This window comes from Dendropsophus ebraccatus, chromosome 2 (genome assembly GCF_027789765.1).
Source record: "Dendropsophus ebraccatus isolate aDenEbr1 chromosome 2, aDenEbr1.pat, whole genome shotgun sequence".
Lineage (NCBI taxonomy): Eukaryota > Metazoa > Chordata > Amphibia > Anura > Hylidae > Dendropsophus > Dendropsophus ebraccatus.
The window spans coordinates 19,962,075-19,985,840 of NC_091455.1; the positions used below are offsets into that span (position 1 = coordinate 19,962,075).

The 23,766-nt window shown below is 44.3% G+C and overlaps 1 protein-coding gene across 2 annotated transcripts; it reads left to right on the plus strand.

Moving 5' to 3' along the window:
• Window positions 1-2,498: 2,498 nt before the first annotated feature.
• Window positions 2,499-23,278, plus strand: TBC1D31 (TBC1 domain family member 31). Of its 2 annotated transcripts, none has more exons than XM_069959829.1 (22): window positions 2,499-2,723; window positions 3,037-3,146; window positions 5,679-5,825; window positions 5,977-6,092; window positions 6,196-6,374; window positions 7,788-7,939; window positions 8,235-8,394; window positions 9,753-9,953; window positions 10,038-10,229; window positions 10,416-10,495; window positions 12,518-12,664; window positions 13,536-13,669; window positions 14,810-14,943; window positions 16,325-16,504; window positions 16,789-17,021; window positions 17,611-17,763; window positions 19,025-19,253; window positions 19,428-19,562; window positions 21,044-21,238; window positions 21,554-21,707; window positions 22,168-22,281; window positions 23,026-23,278. In XM_069959829.1, exons 2-22 carry the CDS (start codon window positions 3,070-3,072, stop codon window positions 23,166-23,168), a joined length of 3,255 nt encoding a protein of 1,084 aa, XP_069815930.1. In that variant the 5' UTR covers window positions 2,499-2,723; window positions 3,037-3,069; the 3' UTR covers window positions 23,169-23,278. The 2 variants fall into 2 exon arrangements, with proteins under 2 accessions (XP_069815930.1, XP_069815931.1); XM_069959830.1 differs by having other exon boundaries at window positions 2,499-2,616.
• The last annotated feature ends 488 nt before the right edge of the window (window positions 23,279-23,766 follow it).

Consider the following 23,766-nt stretch of genomic DNA (forward strand, 5'->3'; position numbering starts at 1 on the left):
TAGACCTGGTGAGAATGAGCAAAACCGGACGGTGAAGACATTCCTTCTTTCTGGGTTTCTTTGATTTAGATAAAAAAAAATCTTAGAGAAAAGGTGAACGCTGGACAAGTTATACAAGGAACAGGCATCAAGAGTAGAGAGAGAAGCTGTTATCTGCACACTGCTGGATGGGTATAAAGTCCATTGTACATTTACTGGAGATGATGGTGGGTGCCAGACTTATAAAGTCACTTTTAAGTGTCAAGAAGGTGGAGCTAAGCGTCTCAAGTGCCACAGCCTGATTCACCTCCTTGGTTGTCACTATATTTCAGTAAAGGCAAATGTACCACATCACCAAATAATATTCTTTTATCTGACCGGGTTGTCGCCAGTGTATAGATCCAGTGGCGCCGTCCATTTTTCAAATTGGCCCCACTGCCACCTGCTAGCAATTTGAAAAATGGACAGCGCCACTAGTAACTACGTGTGGGCAACAACCAGGTCATACACATACACACACACACCCAGCCTGCTGCAGCCATGGCGCGCGCACGCAGACATACACACACATAGCCTGCTGAAGTGAATGTACTACTTCACTTTAGTGATACATTCACTTTAAAGGGGCACTCTGGCATTTTTTGTTTCTTTATTAAATCAGTTGTTGACAGAAAGTTATAAAGATTTGTAATTTACAAATCTATTTATAAATCTCCAGTCTTCCAGTACTTATTAGCTGCTGTATGTCCTGCAGGAAGTGGTGTATTTTTTCCAGTCTGACACAGTGCTCTCTGCTGCCACCTCTGTCCATGTCAAGAACTGTCCAGAGCAGGGGAGGTTTTCTATGGGATTTTTCTGCTGCTCTGGACAGAGATGTCAGCAGAGAGCACCCCTGTCAGCTTGGAAAGAACACACCCCTTAATGCAGGACATACAGCGGCTGATAAGTACTGGAAGATTGGAGATTTTTAAATAGAAGTAAATGACAAATCTATATAACTTTCTGACACCAGCTCATTTTAAAAAAATGTCAGAGTACCCCTATAACTTCCTTAAAGTCGCGGTCCCGGACCGCATCCCGTCAGCAAGAAATCCCTGTCGGAAGCCATGCGCGTGCTCACCAGAGATGAGTCCGACGCCCATAGAGAATGACTGTACGGGACAGCCTCCGGGACCAGGACTTTGAAAGGGGGATAAGTATAAGGGGCTCCACTGGGGGTCGGGTGGGCTTCACCCCGGCAGCCGGGGTGACAGGTCCCCTTAGTGTAACTATGATTTAAAACAAGGTTTGTATCAGTCGAGGTCCAGCTACTGAGAACCCCGCCGATTGCTAGAATGACACGCTCAGCAGTGCTCGCTCTGCCCCTTCACCTCTGCAGTAACTGCTAATACGAGCAGTCTGCGGAATTATAATGGGAGCCTATGGAACTTTTGGCATCTCCGTATACCAGAAGTTCCATAGGCTTCTATTATAATGCCGATCGCCCAGAGATAAAGGGACAGAGTGTGTGCTGCTGATTGCTTCTGCAATCTTCAGATCAGCGGGGGTCTCAGCAGCCGGACCTCGACCGATCTATAGCAACGTGTCAGGAGTTTTTTTTAAATGATAATTACACTTTAAAATAATAATATGATAGTAATGATAATAAAAAAAATGATATTTATTTGTATAGCGCCAACAGATTCCGCAGTCTGCTTCAAAATCTTTTTATCCTCAAAAACCTTGTCTCTTGTTACTTTTCTCAGTCTTACCATGGTGTATAATCAATAACATGACACCATCTTCCACAACCTCACATATGTAGCAGAGTTTGGCTGTTCCTCGCCCAGTTTTAAAGAAGCACTCAGTTTTTGGCAGGTATACTTGCCGATAATGATTGCTTTAGTAGGGGTTTCTTATATATTTCATATATATCGCATCAATGAACTCACATGAATTGTGCAGGACAGGCAATTTTTATTACCTAATTTTATTTACCTAAGCTGACCATGTGGACTTTATAACTTCACGTCTTTACATTATTAGAAAAGCATTTATATTACTGTTTCTGTTGTATTTAGGCCACTATTCATTCTAAGGTTGTCTTTATTCATTTAACTGACAGATTTTTGAAACCAAAGCCAGGAACAGACTCAAGACGGAAACCAGATAATAAAGTAAAGACTGAGATTTCTCCTTTTTTCAAATCTATTCCTGGCTTTGGCTTCAAAAATCTGTCAGATAAAACTCTCTCTGTAAAGGCACCCTAAGAGTCCTGGCTCTGCAGACACCACACATGTAGTTGCCAATAGCAACCAATTATAATCTAAATTTAATTTCTCAAGACCTAAAATGAGCAAAACCACTCTTACTCTTCTTAAATCTTATTAGTCTCCCCCCTCATACTGCAACATTACTTATAGACATCTATAGTACTGGCAATTTACCCGCAGTTAAGATGGCGTCCCTGAAGAGACGCGCGTACGTGACAGCCTTCCCATACGTCTCCCACTCTCTATGGTTGTAACGGTTAGCCCAACGTCACGCGTAGTTTATGAGAATTACCCAAGATGCCAAGCGGTGCTGAGTAGACTGAATGGACGTTTATATCAGGGGGCGTGGCTTACCTTCCCGCTGCGCTGCCCGGCGACTGTACAGGTGTAATAGCGTCCGGGGAGTGGGCGGGGCTAGTCGTCTCCACTCACATTCCTATGTAGCTGCACTTATATGACTGCCAAGTGTCCTCACAACTGCTGCAAGACCAGGTACTGTACACAGGGCACACTATGCACGAGCTGTATAGCTGTAATAACGTTATAATGCACCAGGGCACAGGCAGATATCATATATTGTGCTCCCAGCTGCTGTAGTGTCTATAGGACCCTTGTAATGCACCTCACTGACCCATAATAATAGTGTTCTCCAACCTGTTGTTGCAAAACTACAACTCCCAGCATGCACTGACAGCCTTCGGCTGTCAGTGCATGCTGGGAGTTGTAGTTTTGCAGTGCTACAAGGATGAATAGCAAAAAAGGAGTCATTTGCATAGACTTATGTGCTTGTTCTGTCTTGTTGCAGCTCATTGCCACCCGTCCTGCATCATCTGACACCATGCAGACTACAGACCTGGGAAGCAAAGAGACGGGGAAGATCTGGCACAGGAAGCCGACGCCAGCGACTACTGACGGGTGCGTATATAAGCCTCCAACAGATTTATGGTGCATATGGTTCCATTCACTGACAGATAACCTCCATCAGTCTGTGTCAGCTGTATAGGACACCATATACTTAAAGGGATCTTGCAAAAAATCACTTCTTTTAGAAGTAATATGGCCCCTTACATATATTTGCAATTGCAGACAATACAGCAGGGATGGGGAACCTTTAACCCTCCAGCTGTTACAAAACTACAATTCCCATCATGCCTTGAGGGCCTGAGTTTGACACCTATGGTATAGGACCTCTTAAAGTCTATAGGCCAATGCGGTGCGGACCCCTTTACAAGTGTACGGTCCTTGGTTGCTGGTGGCACGTGAAGTATTATACCTGGGCTGGACCATGCATTATGGGGCACATACTGATGTGTGAAGGAGGACGCTGTCTGGCGATTAGTGCATAGTTGCCAACAGTCCCAGTTTTCAGGAGACAGTCCCGGGAAGTCCTGCCCCTGCCGCCAAGCACTCCTAATGAGTACTTTAAACAGGGCCGTTTCTACCACAGCCAGTATGCCAACAGCCGTGGGCGCGTGATCCACTCGCTCAGCAGTCTGCACCGCTATCAGCACTCCGCAGCGTACCTCCACCACTCCGGGCGATGCACAGATTGCAGACAGCGGGCCCCTGCACAACCAACCTCACCCTCTCTGTCGCCTGGCCACAAGCTCCCCGCAATCCAATGATCACCTGGCTGGACGGCCCCTGCACCACCAACCTCCCCATGGCACTTACTCACCCTCACCTGGCTGCAAGCTCCCCCCTGTCTGGTGATCACCTGGCCACTGCTAGGGGACACCTATAGGGGCCACATGTCCCAGTGTGGCCCCCTACTGTTGCCCCCTAGCAGTGGTCAGGTGATCACCGGACAGGGGGGGAGCTTTGGGCCCGGGTGAGTGAGTGCCAGGGGATGGTGCAGAGGCCGCCGAGATGAAGAAAAATTCCATTGTAGGCTGTGCTTCACGCAGCCTGCATCGGAAGCTCTTTGATTAGACGCCGACAGGAAGAGAGGGCAGCTGCTTGGGAGTGATTGATCAGGTGAGTATCTGTTTTTTTTTTTGTAGGGGTGACTATATCATATGGAGACTTATAGACTTGCGGCTATATTAAATGGAGGCTGCTGGACAGGGGGTTGACTATACTATATGGGGATTGCTGGGCAGGGGGCTATATTATTTGGAGACTGCTGGAAAGGGGGGGGGGGTTAAACTTTGATAGTGGGGTGTATAATATACTGAGACCTGATAGTGGGGTATGTTATATACTAGGACCTGATAGTGGGGTGTGTTATATACTAGGACTAGGGGTGTATATTATACAGGCAGGGGACCTGATACAGGGGTGTGTAATGCTCCCTTTGTATTGTTTTGACTGTAAAATTCTGAAAAAAGATGGAGGACAAGCCACACCCACACACAGACCACACTGACAATAAGCCACACCTCTTGTCAACGCTAAAGTGTCCCTGGAAAAACTATGGCAACTATGTTAGTGTTGAGTGGATTTGTCAAACTGTTTGGTTTTAGCAAGGTTCTTTGAACCCCAGTGTGCAGCATTTGATTCCCTGTGGCTGCAGAAGTTGGATTCTGCCCTAGGGAGTCCTGGAAAACAGGGTTACACTATCCATGTTTTCCTGGCAGGGCGGCTTCCAACTTCAAATCAAATGCTGAGTGTTCAGGTTTAGAAAACGTTTCTAAACCCGAACAGTTTGACAGGTTCTCTCAACACTACTGACAAGCATTTATGTGAATGCGAGGGGTATACCAGTGGTGCACAACCTGCGGCCCTCCATCTGTTGCAAAACTACAATTCCCATCATGCCTGGATACTCTGGCTGTCCACGTATGATGGAAATTGTAGTTTTGTAATGCTGTGATGTGATTGGTAAATCTACAGTAAGTGGATGTAAACCTGCCTGGGATAAACATATATCTATCCCAAGAGGAGGAAGATGAAAATAATAGAATAGTATAAGGGCAGACCAAATGGTCTCTTTCTGCCAACAATCTTCTGTGTTTCTATAGTAGCTTGCAGTGCTGTTAGTGGACCAACCATTCAAGTATCTGCTGACCAAACCCATTCATTTTTGTTGGGAAAAGACCAACCCCCATGTGTGTGGGGTTCTCCCGACTCTCCCTGACAACAGATGTCAGAGAAGCATCAGCCAATCTTAAACTCTACTGAGATGCTCCCACAGACTCACATTAAGTGGCAAAGAGCCCATACACATGAATGGGGTTAGCAGAAATCCATGCATTGGCTGCAGAAACAAACCCATTCACGTGTGTGGGACAGATTTCCAGCCGGTGAAATTTATGCATCAAATCTGACGTACCCTTACTACATATAAGAGAAGATTCAACAAATAATTTTATTGAAGCTCAACAATAAAAAACAGAGTACATACAGCTGATGCATTTCGATCCGTAAGATCTTATTATGTGCATGTACTTATCATTTATTATTATTATTATTATTATTATTATTTTATTTTTATTTTTTTTGCAGGATTATAGTGAATTTAGTCCATGGAGCTGCAGGTTCCCAGGCCAAAACAATGCGATTTTTACAGGTTGCATTTGACAGCTCTGGAGATTGCTTCCTTGCTGGAGATCACTTGGGAAGTATCTTTCTTTTTAACCTCAACAGAAACAGGTGAGAGACTTTGTTCATATAACTCTATGGCAGCTAAGGACTCACACCCGGCTGTTTCTGTAATTGCTATAGGTGCGGTGCATGTGCTGGACTGCCCCGTTGTTCATGCTCCCCCTCACTCTTTCCCCCCCCCGCTACATTTTTCTCTTAGGTTCGATCTGGTGCAGAGAACCCTGCAGGCCTGCACCGCTCTGGCCTTCAATCTACATAGGAAATCAGAATTCCTTGTGGCCTTGGCGGATTATTCTGTAAAGTGTTTTGACACAGGTACAAGATACATTGTGCAGCATGTCACTGGGTTCTTCTTCATTGATATATACAGTTGATACATATTGATCATTGTACTGATCTCCATTGCATTGGTTTTCAGACAACAAAGAGCTGGTGAGCTGGATGCGAGGACACGATTCGACCGTCACATCCATCTCTGTACACGGATCGGGGCGCTATGCAGTCACCACGTCCAGCGAGACCGCGCAGCTCTGGGATCTGGATACCTTCCAGAGAAAGAGGAAGCTGAACGTTCGCCAGTCAGTAGGGATACAGAAAGTGAGTGTGTAACATGTCTATATGCATCACCAAGTTGGTGTTTGTTTCTTCACATATAATTATACAGACACCTATATATACAAGTAGTATCGAAGGACGTCATGTGTCACAGCTCATGTATATTATGGCTCAGATTAGCTGCAAGCTACATTCTCTAGAGACTTCCATGTCTTGCTGGGCGGCTGCGTTGTGTGATAAGTCAAAGTCGGGCCCTGTGGGCTCATGTGTGATATAAGTCTCTAGATGAGGACCAGAAGTACGGAGCCGCATCAAGGATATAAATCATCTCTGATTTCTCAGATATTATTAACCCCCGATCCTTATGCTTATGATGTACCTCAGCATGATCAAAGAGGACGTGATCAGGGATTGTAGGAATCCTGTGCAATCAGGAGAGGTTCTATTCTGCATTGTAATATGTCTCTCACAGGGATATGTGCACGTTTATTTTCACTGTACATTGGATTTATGGGTGGATAAGTGGCTTGTTGCATATTCTGAGCAGAAAACATGTCGGATTGCCAGCCGGTGGGTTAGCCCTATTAAATTGTGCATATCCTTATCAATAACTGCATTGATAGAGCGTCAAATACACAACAGGAATCAAAGAATTCTCCCCTACATTTCATGAAAAATAACACCATGCAATAAACCTGAGGTCGGGTTGCACTAACAGCAGCAAACTGTATAGATGAGGGGTAGGAAACCTTGGCTCTCCAGCTGTTGCAAAACTACAACTCCCATCATGCCAGGACAGTCAAAGCTAAAGCTTTGGCTGTCCAGGCATGATGCGAGTTGTAGTTTTGCAACAGCTGGAGAGCCAAGGTTCCCTACCCCTGGCATAGATCATAACATATTACATATGGGATTAAGTAATACATTGTAATAAAAAAATGCTAAACTGTAATCCCTGAATTGAATTAAAAATGGATAAAAATAAAATACAAAAAATTATCTAATACAAAATACATCTTATGCGTTATGTAATTATTTAGCGACGTGGACATAAAAGCCAAATAGTTCTGGCGTGGCATTGCCGGATCCGTCTGGCACCATTGACTATTAATAAGGTCTCTTGGGTTCCGTTGTGGTGTCCATAGGCAGAATAGTGCTGACAGAACTGTCAAATCTGACTAAACTACGAAAAAGGGACTGACTGAGCCACTTCTGGAAGCCTAGACTCAGCCTTAGGGGCCTCAGTCACGACTAGAGATTTGTCCATTGAATATTTACAGAGTAAAAATGGCATTTTCCTCCCTTATCTACTTTGCAGAGTATATAAGCAAGAGGTGAGACTATGTGTGTGTGAGCGCCATCTGCTGGATTTATGTACTCATGACCAGTGCCCACCGTGTTTTTTGTTGTTTTTTTTAATTATAATTCACTAATGCAGTGTGTGATTTATTTTTCCAGGTATTTTTCCTTCCATTGAGTAATACAATCCTGAGTTGCTTCAAGGACAATTCCATCTTTGCATGGGAAAGTGATACCCTGACCTGCAAATACCAGCTGCCAGCTCCGGAGAGCGGACCTGTTTTCCAGTATAAAGCTTTTGCCATTACAAGGTATTGTCCCCAGACCAATTTTCCTTAACCTGAGGCTCTCTGGCTATTGCACCACTACCAAGGACAAAGGCTGTCAGGGCATGCTGAGAGTTGTAGTGGTGCAGCAGCAGCTGAACAGCCTCAGGTTGGGGAATACTATCCTAGTGAAGGTCCTTAAAATAGTTTTTGCTTCATCATAGTGATTCTAATTTCCCTGTATAAAGTTTGTATATGCCTTATAGTTCCATAAGTAAGTAGCTCTAACTGGTTGAGGAGTAGACACATTGTGATGATCTTCTCTGTGTTTCTCCCGCAGGGATGGGAAGATGTTGGCAGCTGGAGGAAAATCCAATAATCTGCATTTGTGGTGCCTGAGCTCCAAACAATTATTCCGGATTATCCAGATGCCCAGTACGGTGCGCAGCGTGCGTCAGCTGGAGTTTCTTCCTGATAACTTTGATGGTGGCTCCAGCCAGGTCAGTGACTCCGGCCAGGCTTTTCCCTCATTCAGGACCGATTCTAGTTTTTCTGCTGCCTGAGGCAAAAACTGAATTGACTCAGACACCCACAGTACGTACACACACATAGATACAGCACTTACAGCTTTGTGTTCCCTTCTTCTACTCTGTTGTCAGGCCAATTGCTTCACACTAAGTTTCAGGACCTGCAGGTCATGTGACTCAGGTCCTTCACTGGGTTAGATATTGGCTATAATTTACAGTTTTTTGTTTTTTTTTATAGTGCTTTTTAGAGTGAAAGTGCCATGTTCTCCATATTCTGCAGGGTCTGAATTGTTCTATTCTGACCCTTATAACATAATTGTTTTTTTTATATATGTTTACTCTTCAGGGTTGTTAATGTTATATTTTAATAGTTTGGACACTTCCACCTGCGGCGATAAGAAATATATTTACATTTTTACTTACTTTTTTTTTTATTTGGAAACTGGGAAGATTAGAGGTCTTTTTAGGGAAGGTTGTTTTAAATATTTTTATAGACATTTTTTTTCTTTTCTTTTTTTACACTCTTTAACTAACTAACTATTATAAACTATCTTTGGATTGCTTATACTGAGCAATGTTTTCCTATTGCATAGCAGTGATCAGTTAGATCGTTGCTAGCAAAATTACGAGGGTAGGTACAGAGATCTATTGAAGGCCTCTGGCAGCCATAGTAACTAACTGATGCCCTGCAATCATGTTGTAAAGGTGCCGACCGGGTACCAGACAGAGTGAATGACAGGTCATTGAGGGATTTAAGTAAATGCCATGGTTGCTGTAAATCATGGCATTTAGGTGGTTAAATGGTCGCTGCCATGGAAAAAACACTGGTGAAGGAGTGTGTCAATCTCTGGTTCTGTGCCATTTTCCGACCAAATAGACTTATGACGCCTTTATACAGACAGCTTTATCTGACAGATTTTTGAAGCCAAAGCCAGGAATAGATTTGAAAAAAGGAGAAATCTCAGTCTTTCCTGCATAGACATACATTTTGTAGCCGCCCAGGTCAGAGCCGGGTAAGACTGCGCGGGGCACGGACTTCTCTCCGCACGTTCTCCTGATTGCTTGTGATGTGAACACTCAGACCTCGACTGATCGAAACATTTGACATGTCGAGTATTTTTTCATGACTAATACTTTTTAAATGACAGACATCAGTGTGATCACTGATGTCAGTCATAATCAGTGAGTGTTGGCTGCTGATAAGCGAGTATGACACAAACTCATCTCCTGAGCTTTCTTTATACCTCCCCTTGATCATACATGTACGGCACTGAGCATTAATGGGTTAAACGGTCAGACATCCCCTGAATATCACATGTGCGTATTTGTAGGTTCTAGGCATTCTCAGCCAAGATGGGATAATGAGATTCATCAATATTCAGACGTGTAAATTGGTGTTTGACATCGGAAGCCACGATGACGGCATAATGACATCGTCCGTAAGTCCCAATGGTCGATACATCGCCAGTATTATGGAAAATGGCAGCATCAACCTCTACAGCGTCCAGGCATTGACCAAAGAACTCAATAAGGTAGGACCAAGGTCACCCACGTCTTTTTCCTATGATCCTTTGTGCTATTGATAACTAATCCCTGTGCTGTGTTCTTTATGGCAGCCCCCGCCTCCTCTAGTAAAGGTCGTGGATTTAACAAAAGACAAGGACTCTACCGCCAATAAGTCCGGGACCACCACCGAGAAAGTGAATGTTTCCAGCGGACGCCCTTGTCGGCCCTGGAAGTCCAAGCAAGAAGTGGTGAAGACTAAGTATCTGCAGCCTGAGGAGTGTAACGCGTCCGATAACAAAGAGGTGCAACTGCTCATAAAAAGGTGCAAAACTACAATATCCATCATGCCTGGACAGCCATAGGCTGTCCAGGCATGATGGGAATTGTAGTTTTGCAACAGCTGGAGGGCCAATGGTTCCCCATCCCTGTCTTATAGAATACAACCTTGTGATCCCAGTTTATTAAAATCTTTGCATGTATTACTGCAGAATGAGTTACCGAGCGGCCTGAGCAAGCAGCGGCTTCGAGCCATACTGAAAGGTTTTGGAGAATATCCAGCAAAGTACAGGTATATGCATCATCAGGGCTTCATGGTGTTCTTGTTATCATCATATCTTAAAGGGGTAGTTTAGCAAATAAAACAACTTATTTCTAATCAGAAAGTTTCAGTGATTTGTAATTTACTTCCATTAAATAATCTCCAGTCTTCCAGTACTTATCAGCAGCTGTAGGTCCTGCAGGAAGTGGTGTATTTTTTCCAGTCTGACACAGTGCTGCCACCTCTGTCCATGTCAGGAACTGTCCAGAGCAGTAACAAATCCCTATAGAAAACCTCTCCTGCTCTGGACAGTTCCTGACATGGACAGAAGTGGTAGCAGAGAGCACTGTGTCAGACTGGAAAGAACACACCACTTCCTGCAGAACAAAATATACTTGACCCTCCAGTTGCGGCCGGGGGTTACAAATACAATATACAGTAGTACCTTGGTTTAAGAGTAACTTGGTTTAAGAGCGTTTTGGTTTAAGAGCTCACATTTTTTCACAATTGTGACTTGGTTTAAGAGCATTGCTTTGGTTTAAGAGTTCCCTGTACTGGGTGGGAGCGCGAGTGGGAGAGGGGCAAGGCCTGCATAGCTGGGTCCACAGCACTGTTCTCTGACCCAGGAAGTCTCCTTCACCTTCCAAATCATAGCAGATCCACTTCAGGCTGGGGCTTGCATCAGGGGACAGGACTGTGGGGGTAATCACTCCATAGCTGTAACCCCTCTCTCCCCGGACAGAGAGTGCTGCATGTATGTGCCCACATCTGTCCTGCTCATTCCTTCATGCTCTCTGCAGTCTCTGTCAGTCCTGATTGGTCCATGCTGAACACACACCCCTTCCCCATTGCTTTCATGTGACCACACAGACCTCTGATAGCAGCCCTGCTTCTCTATTCTAGCCTGTTGTACTACGCTACTGCATTATAGGGATCTGCAGTTTCATCCTGTATCTACAAACTGCGGCTGTTTTTTCAGGTTTATGCACTTACTATACATTATACACCACATACGAATAAAATCTATGTATCAAGTGGTAAAAAGAAAATATTAAAAACACAACAAACACTGCTACCGTATAAACCATATGCAGTAGGACCAAACCAGCTCTATGTAACTGTATATGGTGGAGCAGTGTGCTGTTGCTATTTAAAATCTGCCTTTAGCCCCTTCAACATGTTTCCCTGCGTCCTCAGGAAGAATTACTATCAACCCTTCTATGGTCACCTCCTCCTTATATGTGGCCTAATCTAATCGGGAGGTCCTCGGTCCTGCCCTAAACAAATGGTCACCTGTCCAATAGTCTTGTAGGACATACAGCAGCTGATAAGCACTGGGAAGACGGGAGATTTTTTTTAATAGAAGTAAATGACAAATCTCTGGCATTTTTTTTCACCAGTTGATCTGAAAGATAAATGACCCCTTTAAAGGAGAAATCCGGTGAAATTTTTTATTAAAGTATTGTATTGCCCCCAGAAGTTATACAAATCATCAGTATACACTTATTACGGGAAATGCACATAAAGTACTTTTTTCCCCTGCATGAAGGCTTCACTTCCTGGATAACATGGTGATGTCACTTCCTGGATAACATGGTGATGTCACTTCCTGGATAACATGGTGATGTCACTTCCTGGATAACATGGTGATGTCACGACCCGACTCCCAGAGCTGTGCGGGCTGTGGCTGCTGGAGAGGATGATGGCAGAGGGATGCTCAGTGTCCCTCCATTGCCCTGTGTCCCTCAGTGTCCCCCTGCCATCATCCTCTCCAGCAGCCACAGCCCGCACAACTCTGGGAGTCGGGTCGTGACATCACCATGTTATCCAGGAAGTGACATCACCATGTTATCCAGGAAGTGACATCACCATGTTATCCAGGAAGTGACATCACCATGTTATCCAGGAAATGAAGCCTTGATGCAGTAGTAAGTGCAGGGAAAAAAATCACTTTATAAGCATTTCCCGTAATAAGTGTATATTGGTGATTTTTGTAACTTTTGGGGGGCAATATAATACTTTAATAAAAATGTTCCATTGTTCTTCCTGCAGAATGTTCATCTGGCGTTCGCTGCTTCAGCTACCTGAGAACCATGCCGCCTTCAGCAGCCTCACCGACAAGGGCACACATCCCCAGTACTTGCTGCTTCACCAGGAATACCCACTCAAGAGCACCAAGCTCCTAAGAGTCTTACAGAGGTGAGAATGAGAATGCTGGTTGTATCAGGGCCCAGCAATAAACACCGGAGACCTTAAAGGGGTTATACAGGCTTAGAAAAACATGGCTGCTTTGTTCCTGAAACCGCACCGCTCTTGTCCTAGGTTTGGGTGTGGTATTTCAGCTCAGTTCCATTGATGCAAATAGAGATGAATTTTAAAACCACACACAACCTGAGGACAGGGTGCTGTTTTTGCAAGAAAGTAGCTGTACTACTTTTTTTTTTTTTTTTTTATATCCTGTAAACCCCTTTAATAAAAGACAACAAGATATTTTTAGGGAATCTGTTGGCTCTTTATCATAATCAGAGTTTCAGACATAGATATCTGTTCCTTATCTCATTGCAAAGTTATAAAATCATGTTTTTCATATAAGCTTTAATTGTAGCCAGCAATTGCCAGGTGGAGCTTCAGCATGCAAGCCTCCTTCCTCCATCTATCCTCCACCTTAGTCCTGCTGGGTCTTGTACCCCAGTCATGCAGAGCAGAGAAGGGTGGGGGGTATGCATGCTGCATTTCAGCCCAGCTTCTTTGACTCTTGAGCTTAGAAGATAAAAACTTGGTCACTTTCTTCCAGAGACAGCACCACTCTTGTCTCTCGTTTGGGTGGGGCTGTGCAACTCCGTTCCATTGAAGTGAATGGAGCCTAATTGCATACCACACCTGACCTGGAGACAAGAGCGGTGCTGTCTCTGATAGAAAGTGGCCATGTTTTTCTAATGTTAGATAATCCCTTTAAACTTCTTGCTTTCCTAAAACGGCCCATGAGTTGTACAATGATTCGGGCTTGCATCATTGCTCTGACTATATGCATTGTAGATGTAAGCTCTCCGTCTTTCTGTTTGCTCACCAGGACTCTCTCTACATTGGCCCATTGGTCTGCCATATTCGGAGAAACAAAGTATCTGCCCCTCCTGGCGTTTCCATTTGTAAAACTTTTTCAGAACAACCAGCTCATCTGCTTCGAAGTTGTGGCCACCGTGATAAGTAAGATTATTCGTTTTATGTACAGGGGAAAGTCAGGGATGGCCTGTCGCCTTAATCTTATGCAGTGTAAGTCACACCAAAGTGTCTTCGTAGCTGTGCAAGTAGGGACATGAATGTCTATCTAGATCAGGAGTTCATAGCCTGCGGCCTTCCACCTATTGATGGACTACAATTCCCATCCTGCCTAGACAGCCAAAGGGAGTTGTAGTTGTGCAGCAGGTGGAGGGTCATAGGTTGTGCACCTCTGGTCTATATACCTATGGCCATATCTTCAGCTCTCAGAGGGAGTTTCATGTTAATCCCTGGATTCACATCAAGTTCTTAGTTTTGTATACTAAGGCTATGTAAACACAACAAATATTTTCCTAAAAGTACGGCCGTTATTGCCGATTGCAACAACGGCCGTGCTTAATAGAAAAATACGTTACTTTGCCTTCTATGGAATCCCGGTCGGAGCATATACACATACACATGTAGTATACGCTCAGGCTGGGATCCCCAGCGGCGCCGTAGAAAACTAACATGTCAGTTTTCTGTGGCCGCTATTCAATAAATTGCGGCTAGCAGAAAACCCTGTCAGTGCACACTATGGAGCGAGCGGCTCTGGCGGGCGTGTACAGATGTGGCGCTAGAGACTTTCCGGCCTGTACTGCAGCCTGCTTCAGCTCTGCAACTCAGGAGGCCGGAAGTCAGGGTCTCCAGTGCATCTCTAAGAGAGCGCTCTCATAAGAGATCAATTGGAGACCCTGACTTCTGGCCATCAGTAGAGGGGGCAGAAGAGCAGTGACGTCACTGCCAGTGGGATCCGAGCAGCACAGTAGGATCACGGGACACTGATCAGTATTGGTAAGTGTATGTGGCAGCCTGCAGTGAGGGCAAGAATTTAAAAAAAATTAAAAAAAAACTTGAATTATTTCATGAAGATAACAGATGTCCATGTACTGTGTAAGGCCTTATGAACTTAAGCTGTTGCTGTAAACTCCGACTTTCCACCACAGGTGAAATTACATACTGTGTCCTTGTAGCCGCCCCCCACCCTGACCATTGAATAGTGTAAACCTTATAACCCCCTTGAACATTTGTATTGAGTTATTATTGAGTTGATTATTTGGTAAGACTTTAATACTTTTTTCTTGCTAGCCAATTGGTGTCAGCATTGGTTTGAATATTTTCCAAATCCTCCAATCAACATTCTTGGCATGGTGGAGAACGTTTTGGCGCATCATGACAAGGAGCTTCTCCAGCACTTTGTAAAGTATGACGTCACATCACAGGTAACCAGTAAAGCCTGCACCCGATATGTCATTGTATGTATGCATTCTTAGTCATTAATTCTTTAGGTGTTGTATATAGACTGAAGGAGAAACTTACATGTATATTTCTATCTGTGGTATTGTCAGCTGCAAGTCGTGTGTTCAAGCATACAAAAAACTATAATACTGCTCCTATATACATGAATATAACTACTATAATACTGCCCCCTATATACAGGAATATAACTACTATATTACTGCCCCTATATACAAGAATATAACTACTATAATACTGCTCCTAAATAAAAGAATATAACTACTATAATACTGCTCCTATATACAAAAATATAACTACTATAATACTGCTCCGATATACAAGAATATAACTACTATAATACTGCTCCTATATACAAGAACATAACTACTATAATACTGCCCCTATATACAAGAACATAACTACTATAATACTGCTCCTATATACAAGATTATAACTACTATAATACTGCTCCTATATACAGGACTATAACTACTGTAACACTGCTCCTGTATACAGGAATATAACTTACTATAATACTGCTCCTATATACCAGAATATAACTACTATAATACTGCCCCCTATATACAAGAATATAACTACTATAATACTGCTCCTATATACAAGATTATAACTACTGTAATACTGCTCCTGTATACAAGAATATAACTACTATAATACTGCTCCTATATACAGGAATATAACTACTATAATACTGCCCCCTATATACAAGAATATAACTACTATAATACTGCTCCTATATACAGGAATATAACTACTATAATACTGCTCCTATATACATCTTTCTTTTAGTTTTTCCAATGTAAAAAAACTAAAAGAAAGATGTGGATTCGCTTCAAAGAGCACATGTACTCAGTCAGGTCAGGTAAAGGTGTGCCGCGTCTCATCTAGCACATCTGCACGGCCCATAAAGGTGACACCAACTGCATACAGTACTTGGGTTTAGAAAGAGTTAAAACCCCAGCAGATGGTAGTGACTGGCATAGACTGCTTCTGGCCAGAGAAGTGTTCTGGATCTCCAAATTAAACACAGTGGGACCGCTGGGACTAAATGAGCGCAATGACTATAACAACCACCTATGATAGTGTTGTTTACCTGTTTCTTCACTGTTTTGATTTACGACTTGGTGATGCTATTTAAACACACCCCTCCCCAAGGTCAGGTGACTTTCCCGGCAGGAAGAAGCGCCATAAGGGCGTGAAACGTCGTTCTGGAGGTGTACGCGCCCGCCTAGTCCACCTGTCCTCCTATAATACTGCTCCTATACACAAGTATATAACTGTCTATGGACCAGGACGTCCAGTCATTGCTGTGTGATTCTGGGTAACACTGTCCCTCCTGTGCAGGTATATGCGTGGCCTCTGCTTGAAACTTTATTTTCTGAGGTTTTAACAAGAGAAGAATGGCTGAAGCTCTTTGACAATGTGTTCTCCAATCCCCCGGCCTTCCTGCTGATGGCAGTGGTGGCCTATATCCTCTGCTCTCGCTCTCCATTACTGCACTGCAACCAGAGAGAAGACTTTGAGGTCAGTGAATCTTTATTTCTTCTCTGTGTGAACAGGCCCAGTGCCATAATCATAGGGGGGAGATTTATCAAACATGGCGTACAGTGAAACGGGCTCAGTTGCCCCTAGCAACCAATCAGATTCCACCTTTCATTCCTCACAGACTCTTTGGAAAATGAAAGGTGGAATCTGATTGGTTGCTAGGGGCGACTGAGCCAGTTTCACTTTACACCATGTTTGATAAATCTCCCTCATAGTCTTATCGTGCTGGTGAAAAGTCTTATCGCAGTTTTTTTTTTCTTTAGTATTTTTTCCATCACCGGAATAACCTGGACATCAACGCAATGATTAAAGAAGCCTACCACGTTATGGACGCCACGCCGTCCGAAATCCACCCCCAACACCTCCTGAATGAGTTTTTGCCCCTCACTAAGGGGCAGTATCCCATATACAACAAGTACCCCAAATTCATTGTGGATTACCAGAGCCAAGAGCGGGAGCGGCTCCGGCAGGAGGAGCTGGAGTATCTACGAGAGAGGTAAGAGCGCCAGTCAGTATACATGAGTATATACACATCTATAACCTCACAGGTCAGAGGAGGAGATTTAGGTTATAAGATGTGAAAACCCCATTTAAGGGGCAGTTCAGCAAAAAAAAACACTTTCAAATAAACCAGAGATTTGTAATTTACTCCTATTAAGAAATCTCAAGCCTTGCAGTACTTATCAGCTGCTGTATGTCCTGCAGGAAGTGTATTCTCTCCAGTCTGACACAGTGCTCTCTGCTGACACCTCTGTCCATGTCAGGAACTGTCCAGAGCAGCAGCAAATCCCCATAGAAAACCTCTCCTGCTCTGGACAGTTCCTGACATGGACAGAGGTGGCAGCAGAGAGCACTGTGTCAGACTGGAATGAATGCACCACTTCTTGCAGGACATACAGAAACTGGTAAGTACTGGAAGACTGGAGATTTTTAATAGAAGTAAAATGAAAATCTTAGGCACCCCCTGGCATCCATTGATCTGAAAGGTTTTTTTTTTGGGGGGGGGGCTGAACTACCTCTTTAACATATAGTATTTATAGTCTGATGTATTTTATCCTCTCCTAAACCTCGTGTGTCATCTGCAGGCAAATATCCCATGAGATGGAGGCCGAGGCTTTGAGACGTCGAGCCGATGATGAAGCCTGGTACCAGCAACAAGAGCTGCTCCGAGGAGCAGAACAGAAGAGACGTCAGCTCCTCATTGAGGAGGAACAGAGACTCCTGCAGCAGAGGCAAAGGTAAAAGATCCGGACATCACATCAGGACGTGACCTGCCATAAGGCAGAGCCCTCCTTTATTCTATGGGCGGACTGCCTACTCCTACATAGCAATGTAGATTTAGCCTAGTTTGATATGCATGTGAGTACAAGAGGGGACCAGGTGAAAGAGCATAACCTGTATATGGTCAGCCTTAGCTTTGGGTAGAGGTTGGAGCACCTTGGTCTGGCTCCCATGTGTTATATATAAGGCCTGACTAAAAGAGGAAGTATTTCTGGATTTCACTTTAAACAGCCCCACTGACTATTAGTGAGGACTAGAGATGAGCAGACCTCAAATACACTCTGGCTCGGCATTTGATTACCGGTGGCTTAAGAAGTTGGAGGCAGCCCTGGAAAACATGGATACAGTCATAGGCCACAGGCTGTATCCGTATTTTCCCACACTCCCTAGGACTGCAATCAACTTCTTCAGCCACTCGTAATCAAATGCCGAGAGTTTGGTTTAGACGAACCAGAGCGTACTCAAAGTTTAGTCATCTCTAGTGAGGACACTGGTTTATTGGGGCCTCTCCTGCCCACTACCATTCACCAGTGTCCAAGGAATAGAAATTAGTAATAGAAATCACTACATGAATAAAGACAGCTGGCATTAATTGCTGCCTGAATCATAGTCCTCAGCTATTCTACCTGTCTTATTCCTTATACCAAGCCTGTATCACTCATTTCTAGTCCCCAGCATGCCCCCCCCCATCTCATTCCTAGTCCCCAGCATGGCTCCCATCTCATTCCTAGTCCCAGCATGGCTCCTCATCTCATTCCTAGTCCCCAGCATGGCTCCCCATCTCATTCCTAGTCCCCAGCATGGCTCCCCATCTCATTCCTAGTCCCCAGCATGGCTCACATCTCATTCCTAGTCCCCGGTATGGCTCCCCATCTCATTCCTACTCCCCGGCATGGCCCCCCATCTCATTCCTAGTCCCCAGCATGGCCCCCTATCTCATTCCTAGTCCCCAGCATGGCTCTCCATCTCATTCCTAGTCTACAGCACAGTTTTACATCTCACTGGTGACCCCTGGAATGACTCATGATCTCCATTTGGGTCTCCAGTATGGATTCCCATCTTAGTCAAGGTTCCTAGCATGGCCTTGCTTCCCCAGCATGACTCCCCAGCTCTCCTTTTATCTCTGGTATAGATGGAAGGGGGCTTCTTAAAGGGTTTTTCCTGCACATACACAAGTGGAATGACCCCCCCCCCCTTGTGCCATATGATCTCTGCCAGGCTTGCAGCTGTAAAGCGAGAACTCAAACTGAAGGAACTTCAGCTGCTGGAGGCCGCCAGGAGACGCTTTATGAAATATCAGCAGGATCAAAGAAAGATGGAACTAAGACGTCTGGACGATGAGATTGAAAGGAAGATGTGTATGCGGGAGAGGGAGACGGCCGCTGTGGTCCAGGATGTAGAGATCCGGCAGATGGAGCTGGAAGCTCAGAGACGTTTCTATGAACAGGTGCGGCTGTAGAACCGCGCAGGACGTGTGGCCTCTTCTGCTCTGACTGTGACTTTTACTTTGTTTTTTTTTTTTTTGTTTTTTTTTACAATATTTTATTGAAGTTATACATAAATACAAAGTGATAAGAACAAGACTTTTACTTTGTTAAACAGATTTTTTTTTTTCTTGTAGCAATTGGCAAAAGAGCTTGAGGCCGAGACACAGGAGGTGAAAGGAGAACTGGATACTAACCGGAGGAAGGCCGACCTGGAAGAGCAGATGTTCTGGAGACTGATGGAGACCGAGGCCGATCTGAAGGACAAACAGGTGGGGAAACACATCTATAGGCTGAGGATTAATGAAGGGACTTAGTCCTAGGCCAGGTTAATTTTACGGCACACATTTAGCGTGTATTACATGAGGAAAGTGTGTCTGCTGTTGTCTTATAGGGAAACTTAGGGGTTGCTGATGGCGTCCTGTGCGCAATAGGGGCCTTATGAAATTGGATGAAGCAGAGACAGCTCAGCTGTTTTTGGCTTCACCTGCTATTAGTTCAGAGGGAAAGTAGAGAAGTCCTGTGTCTCCCCCAATAACAAGAGTGAGAAAAATAGGTTAATAAATTATCATGTACTCCTAGTAAAGAGTAACTATCAGCAGGTTAGACAAATCTAACCTGCTGATAGGACGCCAAGTAGGATGGTATATCGCTTACCTTCCTCTTCGGCGGTTCCATGCTGTTAGCAGTGTAATCCTCGGTCCGGAGCACTGGCCCGCCCCCAGACCATAAGCCGGCCTGCTTCTTCTGATAATAATCAATAGAGCGGGTAGGCCAGATCGGTGTTCTGGGGGCGGGGCAGTGCTCCGGACCGAGGATTACACTGCTAACAGCACGGAACCGGCGCTGAGGAGGAAGGAGACATACCATCCTACTTGGCGTCCTATCAGCAGGTTAGATTGGTCTAACCCCTTTACTAGGAGTACATGATAATTTATTAACCTATTTTTCTCACTTTTGTTATTGGGGGAGACACAGGACTTCTCTACTTTCTCTCTGAACTGATAGCAGGTGAAACCAAAAACAGCTGAGCCGCCTGCTTCACCCAATTTCATAACTCCCATTGTAGCATATGAATTTAATAAATGTTCTTCAATAATATAGTTTATGTTCTATCAATCTAAGCTCTTTCTTAGATCTGTGCTGTTCTCTTCCTGGATGATTGTATATGAGCAGCAGTGTAATATGAAGATATCCTGTGTGAGGCTATGGTCACACTAGGTATGAGACCAGCCGTTCCATAACCCGGCCGGGTCATGGAATGGCCGGTCTCAGAAAAGATCATTTAGCGCCACTGAGTTCTGATGCGGGTGCATCAGTGTGTGCCCGCATCAGAACTCCCCGAAGCCGCTCGCTCCATAGTGTGCACTGACAGGGTTTTCTTCGGCCGTTATTCACTTAATAGCGGACGCAGAAAACTGACATGTCTGTTTTCTAAGGCACTACTAGGGATCCCGGCTGCAGTGTATACCATGTGTATACACTCCGGCCAGGATTCCCTCAGCCTGCAGCACTACGAAAGTACTGCCGAAATCACGGCCGTTGTAACATCGGCCGTGATTTCTGCAGGACTTGTGTAGTGTGAACATAGCATAATATAGAGAAGCCATAAGTAGTGTAACAGTATTCCTGTCTTCATTCGGAGTTGAAGTCAGAGCTGCGGCTTACCGACTCCTCAGTCCTGATTATGGGGTGGGAGGGATAATAACATCCTATTAATTGATAGATCAGATGCCTTGTTTCCTCTTTTCAGCTGCTGGAGGAGAGTTTGGCGAAGGCCGACCGCTTATGTTCAGAGACTGAGTGGAAGCTTCAGGCTCTTCAGAAGCAGAAACAGGACGATGGGCAGCGTGAGAAGCATTATGAAGACGTGGCCAAGTTAGCGGAGAGCATTAAAGAGCAGGAGAAGCAGTTGTGTGACGTTATAAAAGAACTGGAAGCGAGAAAGGCAAGAGGGATAACTTACCATAACCACATACATATCTGCCACTAAATCACCCAGCCACTTAGCAGGCAGTCCTATAGCATATGCACCATTGCCAGTAATCTCCATTCCTGCTTTCAGTGACCTGCTCCCCGAAGCTGAACGGCAGCCATTTACATTAAGAGCAGTTCTGATTTTCTCTGCCCATTGTAGGGTCACCTTGCTTGTCTGCCTGCTTTAGTGTAGCAGTGCTGATCCCACAATGCAGCTGCTGTTAGAGGTCACTATAGGGAGAGGGTTTCTACAATGAAAAGTAACCTCTTTCTATAACCTCCACAGTGGGCAGAAGTATCAAGCAGACTGTCACAGCTGGAGACGGAGCAGCTCTCAAAATCTATGTTGGATGCAGAGAGGAAGAAGTTCCTACATACAGGACTGGTGCAGGAGGTGCAGCCGGAAGATGTCCTGCCGGAGGCCGAGAGTGAATGCTCTGGTCTGTATACAGTATTAAAGGTTTACTTGCTATAACTCTAACTCTGAACCTAAAGGGATTGTCCACCAGTGATCTCGAGATCACCCCAAGATCTGGAGAACTGAGACACAAGTCTCCCATCAGCATAGAGCCATAGGACGCTCATGCACATTGATGCTTCATTCCTTCTCTATGGAAGCCACAGGGATAGCTGAATGCTGTAGTCAACTGTGTCTGACAGCTGCCATAGAGAATGAATGACATTCGCCTGCATGAACAAGCTGTTTCCTTCCTGTCTCTTATGTCACAGTTGGATCAAGGCAGCTGAGATCTGGTGTCCTGTTTGCAAAAGCCTTTACATATATTTTATTTCTATGATAGGAATTGATTCTGTTTTTGGTGATAGATAGATAGAGATAAACTCCCCCCCCCCCCCCATGTCACAGCATTGCTCATAGTTAGTATTTTCTTTGTTTTACAGACAGGCTTTGTGACTTGAATCTACGCTCTTCAGAGGGAAATAAAGAAGCTCAGCAGCACAAACCACAGAATGTCTGCCTAAATGACGTCTCTTCCTCCAGCTCATCCACACATTGTGAGTTCTTTCCCCATAATGTAGACTGGAGTTTAGTCTTTTCCTCTTAGTAGTACCACATAAGGCACAAAAAGGAGGTAATCGTCACACCAGGTATTGGTCAAACTTTTTTGGGTGTGTTCATGCAGATATAGGGGGAGATTTATCAAACATGGTGTAAAGTGAAACTGGCTCAGTTGCCCCTAGCAACCAATCAGATTCCACCTTTCATTTTTCAAAGAGTCTGTGAGGAATGAAAGGTGGAATCTGATTGGTTGCTAGGGGCAACTGAGCCAGTTTCACATTACACCAGGTTTGATAAATTTCCACGATGCATATGGCATCACGTCACTGACTTAACACAGTGGTTTGTGCTTCTTTACTGCACAGCAAGATGGTGACTGTGGTTTGAGCTGCAATGCATTTAGCACTGTATGTATCACTTCTCAAAAAGTCTTGTATGGAGCTGCAGTAGAGGCTATGCCTGATGCATGAATGCTTATTAGGGTTATTCAGGCCTAGAAACAAAATGCACCCTATCTTCCACCAACAGCACTTCTCTTTTGCTCAGTTTGGGTTCAGGCTTTGCAGCTCAGTTCTGTTAAAGTGAATGCAGCCAAGTTGTAATACCACAAACAACCTGAGGACAGGGGTGGCGCTTTTTTTGAAAGAAATTAGCTGTTTTTTTCTCTTATCTTGGATTGTCACATAGATGAGCCATGGTGATATATTCCTTACATTTATAAGTGCACTTTGTCTCTATAGTTTCTCTGGATCGAGGAAGAGAGAATTTGGAGAGTAAGGAGCGTGCTCTAATGTCAGAAGTACGAGAGCTCAGACACAAACTGGCCTCACAGGCCCAGAGGAAATACCCCACATCACACTATCCGGGCACACAGTGGACATAATGGCCGCTTCATTCAGGGACTACTTTATTTATCAGAAGTTTATTTATTTTAAGGCCTATTTTCTTGCCTTGTTTTGTACAGTTGAATCATCTCACAATGTAAATGGTCATTAAACACATTTTATTATCGAAAAGATTATTCATTTTTAGCAGAGCTGGGAAAATAAGTGAGCAGAGTGATATGCAATGACTTACAACATCCACTAGATGGCGATGGTTTCCTAGTTTATGGGTATCTTACATGACCATTAACATTTATTGCATATGGACAGTGTATAAAATATTCTGGATTTCTAAATTACAAAAGCTAAAGCTTAAAATACATTAGTCAGCTTGCCCCTTCATAGTTGGATCTTCCCTTATAGATATTAGACACGTAACCCCAGAGCGCTGCATAAATCCTGTGATCAGTTTTAGTATGAATCCATATTGTGGGTTCCTACAACTACATGAAGAGTATATGGAGAATGGTAAGATCAAGGAAAGAAGGGAAAGGGGTTCACATAGAGGGAAGCAACAGGTCACTGAAAAAGTCCGGAGTAGGATGTCAGAAATCTTTCTGGGGAACAGAAAATTTGCAGCCAAATGCATTGCTGGTG